At 42.1% G+C, this 14937-nt stretch overlaps 1 protein-coding gene across 10 annotated transcripts in view; it reads left to right on the forward strand.

Annotated features, from left to right (window-relative positions):
- The window catches only part of LOC138320617 (histone-lysine N-methyltransferase 2C-like), a 90111-nt gene that overhangs the window by 60704 nt on the left and 14470 nt on the right, over positions 1–14937 (forward strand). For 9 of the 10 annotated variants that reach the window (XM_069263718.1, XM_069263720.1, XM_069263719.1 and 6 more), the window contains 3 exons: positions 2–151; positions 6025–6159; positions 8761–14889. In XM_069263718.1, the coding sequence (XP_069119819.1) occupies positions 2–151; positions 6025–6159; positions 8761–14889 (6414 nt within the window). The remainder of the gene's footprint in view (position 1; positions 152–6024; positions 6160–8760; positions 14890–14937) is intronic. The other variant, XM_069263725.1, reaches the window with a different exon arrangement.

The raw sequence follows: 14937 nt of genomic DNA on the forward strand, positions 1-14937 counted from the left end.
GGCCAGAGATTCATGTTTGATCCTCGCATGAGCAGTCCAGGCGAACGTCCTCCGTATCCTGGGGCTAACCCACAGGCAATGAGAATGCCAGGGATGTCGGGAGGCCCAGGAGGTCCAGCTGGTCAGGGTGGAATACCTACCTTCCAATCAAGTATGTACTCACTTCGTAAAGATTGTCTCTAAATCTCGCTGATGAAATTGTATTCAGCACAGATTTTAGTACTTCATATATGAATCTCTTTATTTCTTGTAACAATGTTTTTATTTGATCAAAATTGATATTGTCTAATAACAAAACTGGTCCAAATAGGACTTTAATTATCTTTGGTTAATGGGAAGAAAGTTGTTTGAATAAGGGAATTGGATCTTTGTTTGAATGCAGATGAGTGAATGGTTTAGGAGAATCTGTAATGGAGCCTAAGTTTTGAAAAGGAGAGGAATCTTTTGAAAAGAAATGTAAAAGTTAACAAATGAGTATTGTTATACAAAATGAGAGGACAGTTTGGGCTTTAATGCATATTATTGCAATATCGATTCAAAAATAGTAAAGTGTTTTATCCTTGATTGTTGATACACTTTTGTGATGCAGGCCTAACAAAAACATACATGTACTTTTTGTGATGCAGGCCTAACAAAAACATACATGTACTTTCATGTATAGATGTACATACTTGTATTATACTTCATTACAGTCCTTCCAAAAGACTTGTGTTGTACATGTTTCCATTACATCTGTTCTGATAGAACAACATTAATCCTATATCAACTGTGTGATGCTTTTATATACAGTGTGCTGTAGTTAGAAAGCACTTGATGTATTGTACCTTTGTTGTAACAAGCTGTTATATATCTTCACTCATTTTGTTTACACCAGTGGGTGGAGTAAAATATTCAGTTGAGCAAATATTCTACACATTTGTTAGTTTATTTTTTACTTTGTTTCACTATCAAAAGTCTAGTTCTGCAACCAAAAACAATTGAACAAAAAACTTCTAAAGTTGAAACATTGATCTCTTGATTTAGTTACTAGTAATTCTGAAAATGATTGTGGCAAGACAATACCCTGCACTTCAGTATAATTGTTGTAAAACAAAATGACTGAACTGATTACTAATTTATGATGTAGTAGATGTATATATATTACACCCCATTTTGAAGAGAGGCTAGATATGATCCATTTCAACACATTCAAACTTTATCACAACATTCTTGAATTTAAAAATAAGTATTTACATAAACAATATATTTGTGACTTCGTAAACCATACAGAGTAACTGTTCTTTGATGAAGTTCTATATTAAGCAGAGTTATTACCCTTGATTCTTTGTGAAAGGCAATATTTGCTTTTTATTGCCTTATTAAACAGAATTACTGTCCTTTACAGTTTAATCTTCCGATATAAAGCTGTTGTCATTTAAGGACGTTCTTGGTTTTTTTTGAAGGATAGGAGTACCAGTGTTGACCTATTGTCAATATATAGTCCAGAGATGGACTAGTTAAACAATAATCACATGGCCAGTTCACCTGCCTACAAACATACAGAATAGATTTTGTGCTTTATATGTATCATATACAGCCTCTGAATGGATCATTTAAACTGTGTAAACACTACTGATTAACATTAATTATGCACTTTAATAATACTGTTTACTCTTAGGGCGTAATCAATGTATTGTTCATTAATCTATTGTTGTCCATCGTCTTTACCTGTGTATGAGAATATTTTGTTGCTATCATTAGCATCCCTTTATCAGAATCATCATTTATAGTTTATTTTAATTGTGGCTATAGATAAGTTTATTTAGGAAACACAAGAATTTGGCTTATTTAGTATTTGTGATATTAAAACACGTATATTCTTGAGCATGATTAACTTTTAGGTAAAATCTGGCCTTTCAAATGTCACAGTTGGAGCTTAATAAAAAGAACAAATTATTTAAACAGAATATTTGTTGTTGATCATGTGTTGTAGACATTCTGTAACTTGGTGTTGTGGTTGTTTATTCTGTAGAGAGATGTCAATAAGTTTTCTCTGTTGATCATTGTTTAGCCTTATCAAAAAGTATTTATTTTCTCTTGAGTTTAATTTCAGTGTTAGAAGCCAGAGATAGACTTTTATTTATTTTGTTCTGTTTACATTATGACAATAGCCTTAATGTTGTCAAAACTTTTATTTTATATTGTGCATATTAATGGCATCCACATATGTGTACATATATATATATTAAAATTAAAACTTAGTTTAAATCTTAGTACAAACAACATCTCTCAGATTGTGTTGCTTTTAAATGATTTGAATTGGCATGAAATCATAAAGCATCATTTGAAAAACAATGTCTGAACTATTTCAAAAATTTCAAATAGATATATTTCATTAGTGAAATAACACGTTCTCAATCGTGTTTAATAACAATGTAGACTGGCAAGCCAATATTCTGAGAGATGTAGAAGTTTGAATGTGTGTTATAATTTTCTTTTCTTTTAAAACTTTGCTGTAGATATAACCTAAGGCTGACTTGAGTTTTAGCTGAGAGCCCAGCTCAGAACTTTGTTAACATGGTGTCTTCCTATGCTTGTTTTTGTGTGTCCTTTAATCCCATACCCATTATTCTGGCTAACTAGCATGTTGATTAACCGTTTGTTCTGTAATAGTAGATGTCTTGTTTATACTACTAATAGTCTTTCATTTCATTCATAACACCATTACAAACTGATTCAAAACAGAACCAATGCTACTAAATTTGGGAATTGTTGCATGTAAACTATTACAGAGGTCTGAAAGAAGAATGGTTACAGGCTTATTACAGAGGTCTGATAGGGGGCTTATTAGAAATGTTAAACAGGGGGATAGTTAAGGGCTTATTAAAAAGGTCTGAGAGGATGGTTAGGGACTTATTACGAAGGTCAGATAGAGAGATGGTTAGGGGCTAATTACAAAGGTCAGATAGAGAGATGGTAAGGGACTAATACAAAGGTCAGATAGAGGGATGGTTAGGGACGCATTACAAAGGTCAGATAGAGGGATGGTTAGGGGCTTATTACAAAGGTCAGATAAAGGGATGGTAAGGGACTAATACAAAGGTCAGATAGAGGGATGGTTAGGGACGCATTACAAAGGTCAGATAGAGGGATGGTTAGGGACGCATTACAAAGGTCAGATAGAGGGATGGTTAGGGGCTTATTACAAAGGTCAGATAGAGGGATGGTTAGGGGCTTATTACAAAGGTCAGATAGAGGGATGGTTAGGGACGCATTACAAAGGTCAGATAGAGGGATGGTTAGGGGCGTATTACAAAGGTCAGATAGAGGGATGGTTAGGGACGCATTACAAAGATCAGATAGAGGGATGGTTAGGGGCTTATTACAAAGGTCAGATAGAGGGATGGTAAGGGACTAATACAAAGGTCAGATAGAGGGATGGTTAGGGACTTATTACAAAGGTCAGATAGAGGGATGGTTAGGGGCTTATTACAAAGGTCAGATAGATGGATGGTTAGGGGTGCATTACAAAGGTCAGATAGAGGGATGGTTAGGGGCTTATTACAAAGGTCAGATAGAGGGATGGTTAGGGGCTTATTACAAAGGTCAGATAGAGGGATGGTTAGGGGCTTATTACAAAGGTCAGATAGAGGGATGGTTAGGGACTTATTACAAAGGTCAGATAGAGGGATGGTTAGGGGCTTATTACAAAGGTCAGATAGAGGGATGGTTAGGGACTTATTACAAAGGTCAGATAGAGGGATGGTTAGGGGTGCATTACAAAGGTCAGATAGAGGGATGGTTAGGGACGCATTACAAAGATCAGATAGAGGGATGGTTAGGGGCTTATTACAAAGGTCAGATAGAGGGATGGTTAGGGACTTATTACAAAGGTCAGATAGAGGGATGGTTAGGGACGCATTACAAAGGTCAGATAGAGGGATGGTTAGGGACGCATTACAAAGGTCAGATAGAGGGATGGTTAGGGACGCATTACAAAGGTCAGATAGAGAGATGGTTAGGGACTTATTACAAAGGTCAGATAGAGAGATGGTTAGGGACTTATTACAAAGGTCAGATAGAGAGATGGTTAGGGGCTTATTACAAAGGTCAGATAGAGAGATGGTTAGGGACTTATTACAAAGGTCAGATAGAGAGATGGTTAGGGGCTTATTACAAAGGTCAGATAGAGGGATGGTAAGGGACTAATACAAAGGTCAGATAGAGGGATGGTTAGGGACTTATTACAAAGGTCAGATAGAGGGATGGTTAGGGACGCATTACAAAGGTCAGATAGAGGGATGGTTAGGGGCTTATTACAAAGGTCAGATAGAGAGATGGTTAGGGGCTTATTACAAAGGTCAGATAGAGAGATGGTTAGGGACTTATTACAAAGGTCAGATAGAGGGATGGTTAGGGGCTTATTACAAAGGTCAGATAGAGGGATGGTTAGGGACTTATTACAAAGGTCAGATAGAGGGATGGTTAGGGGCTTATTATAAAGGTCAGATAGAGAGATGGTTAGGGACGTATTACAAAGGTCAGATAGAGGGATGGGTAGGGGCGTATTACAAAGGTCAGATAGAGGGATGGTGAGGAACTTATTACAAAGGTCAGATAGAAGGATGGTGAAGAACTTATTACAAAGGTCAGATAGAAGGATGATTAGAAGCGCATTACAAAGGTCAGACAGGAAATGGTTAGGAACTTATTACAAACATTACTAAACATTGATGCACAGACACCCATCATATCTCTCACCAACTAAACATTGACTCACAGACACCCGTCATATCTCTCACCAACTAAACATTGACTCACAGACACCCGTCATATCTCTCACCAACTAAACATTGACTCACAGACACCCGTCATATCTCTCACCAACTAAACATTGACTCACAGACTCATGTCATATCTCTCACCAACGTAACATTGACTCACAGACACCCGTCATTATCTCTCACCAACTAAACATTGACTCACAGACACCCGTCATATCTCTCACCAACTAAACATTGACTCACAGACACCTGTCATATCTCTCACCAACTAAACATTGACTCACAGACTCCCATCATATCTCTCACCAACGTAACATTGACTCACAGACACCCGTCATATCTCTCACCAACGTAACATTGACTCACCGACACCCGTCATATCTCTCACCAACGTAACATTGAATCCGACACCAGTCATCTCTCACCAACCAAATATTGAGTCTCACAGAGATTTGTCATATCTCAACAACTAAACATCAACTCAGAGACCAGTCATTATCTCTTACCAACTAAACTTTGACTCACAGACACCCGTCATATCTCTCACCAACTAAACATTGACTCACAGACACCTGTCATATCTCTCACCAACGTAACATTGACTCACTGACACCAGTCATCTCTCACAAACCAAATATTGACTCTCACAGAGATTTGTCATATCTCTCACCAACTAAGCATCAACTCAGAGACCAGTTATATCTCTCACCAACATAACATTGGCTCGGACACCAGTTATCTCTCACCAACTTAACATTAACTCATATATACATATCATATCTCTCACCATTCTGATTAGAATGAATCTCTCCCCAACTTAATATAATTATACTGACTCAGACACATGTTGCATCTCTCATCAAATAAACCTTGACTCCTAAAGAACTGTCATGTCTTTCACTAACTTAACAACATTAGTAGTGACTTAGCGATGTGAATTTATAAATGAAGATCTTTAACTTTTGAATAGTTTAGTTCTTTGGCTAAGTAGTGTGTGCCTACTGCCTGAATTCTAACCCTCCACTAATATTAGTGTGACGCATGAAGCATGAAGACGACTCCCTTTCCCTCGTATAGGATGGTCATAGGATCCTGTCTGATTCAAACTTGCTTGGCATGTTGGATAATAGTTGCTAATACTCATCAAGGTCTAGCATTCTAAACTGTTTGGAAGGGTTAAAACTCTTACAATTGCATGGGAGTATTTGTCCAAGTTGATGCTCTTCTGTCAATTTAGACTTCATTCACCCTGCTGTTCCAGGCTTTGGTCTCCCTCCCTCTGCAAATATGCAACAACAACAACAGTCTTCTGAGGTGGGCTCTACAGGCCAGGAGCAGCCGATGGATAAACCTAAACCCAAAAAACGAAAGAAGAAAAAGAAGCAAACAGCCGAAAGTAATAATGCTATTGATGAATTAATCAGACTTCTTTTTTTACGTTTGTCAGTTTAGGAATATTTGTTTTGCCAGTTGTGTGTAATGTTGATTTTTGTTTACACTTTATATTTGTTCACTTTGCAAACCTATACACTTTGCGTAACAAATTTTTTAGATTGTGCATTATTTTATGGTATTAATTAAGGTTTGCAGATGGTATTAGAAATTGAAATTTGTTACTTAGAACAATGTTAAACTGGTAAACAATTCACCATTAAATGCTTTAGAATGATATAATTGATATGTTTGATATATTAACAACTATATAGAATAATGCTTATTGTAAGGGACATAGAATGTGGTACAGTACTAAACAATAGAATGTATTCCAGTAAGGGACATAGAATGTGGTACAGTACTAAACAATAGAATGTATTCCAGTAAGGGACATAGAATGTGGTACAGTATTACACAATAGAATGTATTCCAGTAAGGGACATAGAATGTGGTACAGTATTACACAATAGAATGTATTCCAGTAAGGGACATAGAATGTGGTACAGTATTACACAATAGAATGTATTCCAGTAAGGGACATAGAATGTGGTACAGTATTACACAATAGAATGTATTCCAGTAAGGGACATAGAATGTGGTACAGTACTACACAATAGAATGTATTCCAGTAAGGGACATAGAATGTGGTACAGTATTACACAATAGAATGTATTCCAGTAAGGGACATAGAATGTGGTACAGTATTACACAATAGAATGTATTCCAGTAAGGGACATAGAATGTGGTACAGTATTACACAATAGAATGTATTCCAGTAAGGGACATAGAATGTGGTACAGTACTACACAATAGAATGTATTCCAGTAAGGGACATAGAATGTGGTACAGTACTACACAATAGAATGTATTCCAGTAAGGGACATAGAATGTGGTACAGTACTACACAATAGAATGTATTCCAGTAAGGGACATAGAATGTGGTACAGTACTACACAATAGAATGTATTCCAGTAAGGGACATAGAATGTGGTACAGTACTACACAATAGAATGTATTCCAGTAAGAGACATAGAATGTGGTACAGTACTACACAATAGAATGTATTCCAGTAAGGGACATAGAATGTGGTACAGTATTACACAATAGAATGTATTCCAGTAAGGGACATAGAATGTGGTACAGTACTACACAATAGAATGTATTCCAGTAAGGGACATAGAATGTGGTACAGTACTACACAATAGAATGTATTCCAGTAAGGGACATAGAATGTGGTACAGTATTACACAATAGAATGTATTCCAGTAAGGGACATAGAATGTGGTACAGTATTACACAATAGAATGTATTCCAGTAAGGGACATAGAATGTGGTACAGTACTACACAATAGAATGTATTCCAGTAAGGGACATAGAATGTGGTACAGTATTACACAATAGAATGTATTCCAGTAAGGGACATAGAATGTGGTACAGTATTACACAATAGAATGTATTCCAGTAAGGGACATAGAATGTGGTACAGTATTACACAATAGTATGTATTCCAGTAAGGGACATAGAATGTGGTACAGTACTACACAATAGAATGTATTCCAGTAAGGGACATAGAATGTGGTACAGTATTACACAATAGAATGTATTCCAGTAAGGGACATAGAATGTGGTACAGTATTACACAATAGAATGTATTCCAGTAAGGGACATAGAATGTGGTACAGTACTACACAATAGAATGTATTCCAGTAAGGGACATAGAATGTGGTACAGTACTAAACAATAGAATGTATTCCAGTAAGGGACATAGAATGTGGTACAGTACTATACAATAGAATGTATGCCATCTTTATATGTTACAGAGTTATTAGCTATTGAGAGTTGTTGGATGTGCACACATTACATTGTTTTCTCGGAAAAATATTATCTTCTCACAAACACACACTGATATATCTCAGTCTGTGCCGACCTATAAGAGAAGATAACTATTATGATAGATATGCAAATAAGAAAAGATAACAAGATATGGGTTCAGAACTGAATTGCAATTTATTTAATGATTTATTTTGTATCACAAAATCTTTACTGTGATTTTGTGGTGTATTTGACCTACTGAATGCTGAATAATTTTGAGATATAGCAGGGATTTAAATGTTGAATTGAAGAATTTTTTTCATGTCTAAAATGATTTTGCATCAGTTCAGACATAATTGAACAAAAAAGCTGCCTTGGAAAATATAACTGGCAGTTATCAAATTTCAATTGTGCATTTAACAAAAAAATTACTTTAGTGGACTATATTATAATGACTTGTTTCAGAGAAACCCATATCACTTTCCCGCTGCTCTCATTAGGTCAGGTACAGGTCTTTTTTATGCACAATTTGTGTTACTTTTTCTGATGCATCCATACATTAGTACATTCTGCACCTTATGAATTGAACAGCAATTTATGTTAGTTAATAGAATCTTCTAATTATTACTATTGTTAAGCTTAGATAAGGAATTTTAAAATATTTCATCTGGTAAGAGATAATAAGAAATGCTTCATAACCAATACAAGTTTGGCTGAATGTAAATTAACACACATTCCTTCCTTTCCACAGATGCTGGTTCTGCTGCCTCTGCTACCCCAACTAATCCTGGTCCTCCAACTGCCGAGACACGACCTCCAATCCAGTTTACGCCCCAGTCTGAGACAGAGAAAAGGATTATGGAGATACTGAACAACACTGCTAAAGGCCTAGCAAAGACCCAAGACAAACCAGAAACCTCAAAGTCACAAGATACCAGTAAATCTCCTGGCTCGGCTTCTGGTTCTGATAAAAAGATGGAAACCTCACAAGCCAAGGACGGTGTTGTTACTTCCTTGCCGCCTGCAAGTTTTGTGCCATCACCAGCCAGTCAAACAGGACCGCCAAGTCAAACTCTACCTCCTCCATCCATGATGGTTCGACCCCCAGGTCCTGGGGCCATGCCACCTACCGGTCATCCTGAAATGTATGGTCACCAAAGACCTCCGGGTCCTGCTCAACAGCAACAAGGGCCTCCACAGTCTTTACACGGGTCAACAGTGTCGGCACAAATGCCACCGCAAGTGGCTTCTGGACAGCGAGATACTAATGTGGAGGGAGAGGAGAGCCGTACAGAAAGTGAGCCGATCATGCCAATGAATGTCATGATACAGCAAACCATACCACAGAGAGCTACAGGCCCTCCGCAATCGCCTCAAACACACGAAAGTACTCAGGCAGGGAAGGAGGCTGAGTCTCACACAGGCATTACAGGTATTCAGTCAGTGGTACCTAACAACACACCAATAGGACCATACTCATACTCCAGTCAGCAAGCACCATCAGGATTACCTCCTCATATGTCCCAGATGGGACCACATGGTCACAGTGCACAAAAACCAGGCATGCAGCCACGTAGTCCACATGCAGCAGGCATGCAGGAACGACATAGTCCCCACCCTAGCCAAGATAGAAAGAGCCCACATGCAGCTAGTCAAAGTCCACATCCTGGAGGCATGCAGGAGAAGAAAAGTCCCCATTCATCTAGTCATAGTCCCCACCCTGGAGGCATTCAGGAAAGAAAAAGTCCACATGCTGCTGGTATGATCCATCCAGATCAGCATAACATCCACATGCAAGGAATGTCGGAACGTAAGAGTCCGCACACCTCAGGCCAGTATTTGGGTATAGTTCATGACCACCATAGTCCCCGACAAAGTCCTGTTGGTCCTCATGCAGACAGACAGAGTCCCCGTCAAAGCATGCAGCAGGGAGGGTCCTACATGGGAATGTCATATGACCATATTAGTCCAAGGCAGAGTCCACATCCAAGTGGACAACACATGGACAGGCAGAGCCCAAGACAAGCTGGATCATACTCTGACAGACAGGGCCCTTACAGTGCTATGATGGAGAGACAGAGTCCACATGCTGTGGAAAGACAAAGTCCCAACTCAGCAGGAAGTCCTAGAGGGGCAGGAGTCGACCCCAGACAGTCCCACCAAGACAAATCAGCCATCCGGCAACCCCAGTCAGGGCCTACAGAACGGATGTCCCCTAGAGCACAAGGCCCAGCATTTCCATATGGACAGTTTCCTCAAATGGGACCTGGACCTATAAGGTACCAAGGTCAGGGTGGAAAGCCACATTCTTCACCTCCCAGCCAGCCAGGCACACAAGTTCCACCAGGGTTCATGGGTCCAAGGGGACCTCCCAGGCCGCCTGGATCCCCAGGTCATGCTGCTCATCCAGCATTCCCTTCTGCACGTGGTCTAAGACCACAGAATTTTAATCCAATACCAGAACCACAGATGCGGATGATGACACATCAGGGACAGGGCCCACCACCTCCTTCAAGCTTACCTGGACAGTTACAGCAGCATATAGCCTCTAGTGCTTCTCCAGCATTTAGTCAACCTTCCTCACAACCAGCAGAAGCTAATAAGAATACAGAGCAAGAATGTACGGATGGTATTCACTGTGGTACGCCACCCTTAACAGAAAAATGTACGGACGGTGTTCACTGTGGTACGCCACCCCTAATAGAAAAATGTTCGGATGGTATTCACTGTGGTACGCCACCCCTAACAGAAAAATGTTCAGACGGTATTCACTGTGGTTCGCCACCCCTAACAGAAAAATGTTCGGACGGTATTCACTGTGGTACGCCACCCCTAACAGAAAAATGTTCAGACGGTATTCACTGTGGTACGCCACCCCTAACAGAAAAATGTACGGACGGTATTCACTGTGGTACGCCACCCCTAACAGAAAAATATACGGACGATATTCACTGTGGTACGCCACCCCTAACAGAAAAATGTTCAGACGGTATTCACTGTGGTACGCCACTCCTAACAGAAAAATGTTCGGACGGTATTCACTGTGGTACGCCATCACAAACAAAAAAATGTACAGACGGTATTCACTGTGGCACACCACCACCGCCACCAGAAAATCAAGGTGTTTGTATGGACGGTATTCACTGTGGCACACCACCACCGCCACCAGAAAATCAAGGTGGTTGTACGGACGGTATTCACTGTGGCACACCACCACCGCCTCCAGAACATCAAGGAGTTTGTACAGACGGTATTCACTGTGGTACACCACCACTGCCACCAGAAAATCAAGGTGGTTGTACGGACGGTATTCACTGTGGCACACCACCACTGCCACCAGAAAATCAAGGTGGTTGTACGGACGGTATTCACTGTGGCACACCTCCACCACCACCAGAAAATCAAGGAGTTTGTACAGACGGTATTCACTGTGGCACACCACCACCGCCACCAGAAAATCAGGGAGTTTGTACCGATGGTATTCACTGTGGCACACCACCACCTCCACCAGAAAATCAAGGTGGTTGTACGGATGGTATTCACTGTGGGACACCACCACCACCTCCAGAACATCAAGGAGTTTGTACGGACGGTATTCACTGTGGGACACCACCACCGCCACCAGAAAATCAAGGAGTTTGTACTGACGGTATTCACTGTGGCACACCACCACCACCTCCAGAACATCAAGGAGTTTGTATGGACGGTATTCATTGTGGCACACCACCACCGCCACCAGAAAATCAAGGAGTTTGTACGGACGGTAATCACTGTGGCACACCACCTCCGCCACCAGAAAATCAAGGAGTTTGTACGGACGGTATTCACTGTGGCACACCACCACCGCCACCTGAAAATCAAGGTGTTTGTACGGATGGTATTCACTGTGGCACACCACCACCGCCACCAGAAAATCAAGGAGTTTGTACGGACGGTATTCATTGTGGCACACCACCACCACCACCAGAAAATCAAGGAGTTTGTACGGACGGTATTCACTGTGGCACACCACCACTGCCACCTGAAAATCAAGGTGTTTGTACGGACGGTATTCATTGTGGCACACCACCACCGCCACCCGAAAATCAAGGAGTTTGTACGGATGGTATTCACTGTGGCACACCACCACTGCCACCTGAAAATCAAGGTGTTTGTACTGACGGTATTCACTGTGGCACACCACCACCGCCACCAGAAAATCAAGGTGTCCGCTCCGATGGGAAGCATTGTGATACTCCTTCAGCTTCCTCCTCTCAAAATACTCCAAATAATGTTACAATTTCCCAAAACAATACACCAATAGACACAACTTCTAGTGCAGTGAATGCAAGCACATCCATAAACACAAATGGTAAGCCCTCAGTGCCTGTTTCTGATAAAGTCTCTGAAAATAAGGTTCAGTCACAAAGTCAGCCTTCCCAGATTTCCAACAGTGTCCCTGTCAACATATTTAAACCAATAGCCCCTCCTGCTGTTGTCACTACTAATCAGTCTGCTGGCCCAGAACCTATTGTAGTGACCACTGTAGTACATTCTGTTTGTCCGACTCCTCCATCTAATACTAGACCAGTTTCAATGGAGAAGACCGGCCCTTCACCACCGACTCCTGCTCTTCCCAGTAATCCACCAATGTCCTACACCAGCACTGCCTCCGCTGAGGTACCAGCCCAGCAGTCACAGGCTCTAGTGCCCCCACAAACTCTAGTGCCATCATCTGGATCTGCCTTTACAGGGGAAGTGCAACCTGTGCCCAGACCTAAACACATCAACATCACTCCAAACACTGCCCCACAAGACTCTAATCTTGCAACGTCTTTGGTTCCTATTGCACCAAGTCACTCGTCAGAACTGACAGATGCTACCAGGACATCACAGCTATCGCATCTCAGTCCAGCTCAGCAGCTTGGCGGCTCAGCAAAACATCAGGATACTTGTACATCTGGGTCTAATCCTCAACCAACTGTTGCACCATCTCAATCGACTGTTTCAATGAATGATACACCATCTACACAAATGTCCAATGTAGTTTCCCAGCACAAGGATCCGGCTCAGCCATCCAATCAGGGTGAAGTCCCTATTCCGTCCAGTGATGTGAGCCCACCAGTTGCCTTAAATCCAGTAACAGAACTGCCACCAGTACCCACACTCAACACAAGTCCCAGAGGTCCTTCTATACCTAAAATGCCACAGACATCTGAAAGGCCTGCTGTAGCACCTACGCAGCATTCTGACCAAAGTCCTATGGATGTGTCCCATTCCACAACAAGCTCACTAGCAAGCAAGATACCTTCATCAACTGAAGGTCCCCAGGTAGCCAATTCATCGGTGTCAACAACACAGGCTTCTCAAATGTCATATGGAGTTCGCACTTCACAACAACATGTTTCTCAGCCAGGATCCATGCCTCCTCAACATATGCCTCCTGATATAAAACCTGGTATGCCCCATCCCTATTCTGGTGAGCGACCCCCAGGATTAATGCCCCCGATGTCAGCAGGTAAGCCAAGTCATTCCCCAGGGATGGCTCTGTCCTCTGCAGCCTCTGCTCTTCAACATATGGCCAGTGCTGTGCCAACAAGCTACTCTGGCCACCCAGGTATGCCTGCTTCTACAGGGGAATCTCAGGACACCAAGCCTCATCTGACAGTATCGCAGGCTTTGTTCTCACAAAGTTTAGATCAGCCTCCTGTGTCTTCCGTACAGAGCTCCACAGCCTCACCCTCTGGACCATCTGTGTCAGGACCTACAGGCCCAACACAGCCTCCTTTTCCACACATGTATCCTGGAGGACAGAAGGGTCCAGTGCAAAGACAAATGATGCCATCAGCTTCCATGGCAGGACCTAACACGTCAATGGCTGGTCCCAGAGCAGGCAATCATCAAGGTATGATGCCAAATTACCCAATGGGACAGGGTATGCCCAGGATGCCACCTCACACTAGAATGGGTATGATGGGTCCTGACCAAAGACCCTCTCAGATGCCCATGATGGGGCCAAGACCATATCCTCCTCAAGGAGGAAGGCCACCCCCAGGTTTGCAGCATATGCCTCCTCACCAACGAATGAAAATGCCACCTGGCTATCCACAGTATTTGCCACCACACATGCAAAGGATGCCACCTCCAATGATGCGGCCCGAGCAGATGTCACCGGATGGAGTGCCGATGTCGTCTCACATGGTACCTCAAGGGATGATGGAGTCCATGGAGTACCCTCCTGGTTCTATCTCTTCAATGGCCAGCCACCACATGCCACATCCACCTTACTCTAGTGCTCCCCCAGGTACACCACAGGTAGTTGCTTCTAATCAGCAGATGGAGAATATGATGCGAATGAGGCATCAGTATCCCATGGGTCCAGGCTTTCCCCAAAGAATGCCTGGCCACATGGCTGGCATGCCACCTGGTTCCGGAGCAAATCCCCCAGGTGGACCAAGGTTTCAGGATCACCTGGTAGCTATGGCCAATAAGATGCCACCTCAGACTGCAGAGACAGGAGGACCACCTTATATGGGTATGCACTCTCAGATGCAGGATCGGGCTGGTAACCCAGGTGTACTGATGACTGCACTGTCTACTGTCCCCATCACAACACTGACACCGTCACTTCCCGGGTTAGTCACTCCCTCGTCCATTTCTGGACCTAATCAGACGCCACCGATGCCACATCCTAGTCCATCTCCATCTCGTACCCCATCTCGGACTCCTTCCCGAGCCAGCTCTAACCCTAGTCCACAGTCTAGTGTCCACATGCACACACCCACCTCGCCAAACATCAAGTCGGATATATTGATGGGAGGACCAGAGGGCCTTACTCGACAGATGTCTGGGGAGATGCGCATCAAAGAGGAGCCTATGGATATTCCCCAAAAACCCCAAGGTAGGCTAAAATACTGGCTTTCTATTTAATATTGCCTAAAAGAGGCGA

Source organism: Argopecten irradians, chromosome 4, assembly GCF_041381155.1.
Source record: "Argopecten irradians isolate NY chromosome 4, Ai_NY, whole genome shotgun sequence".
In the NCBI taxonomy this organism is placed as follows: domain Eukaryota; kingdom Metazoa; phylum Mollusca; class Bivalvia; order Pectinida; family Pectinidae; genus Argopecten; species Argopecten irradians.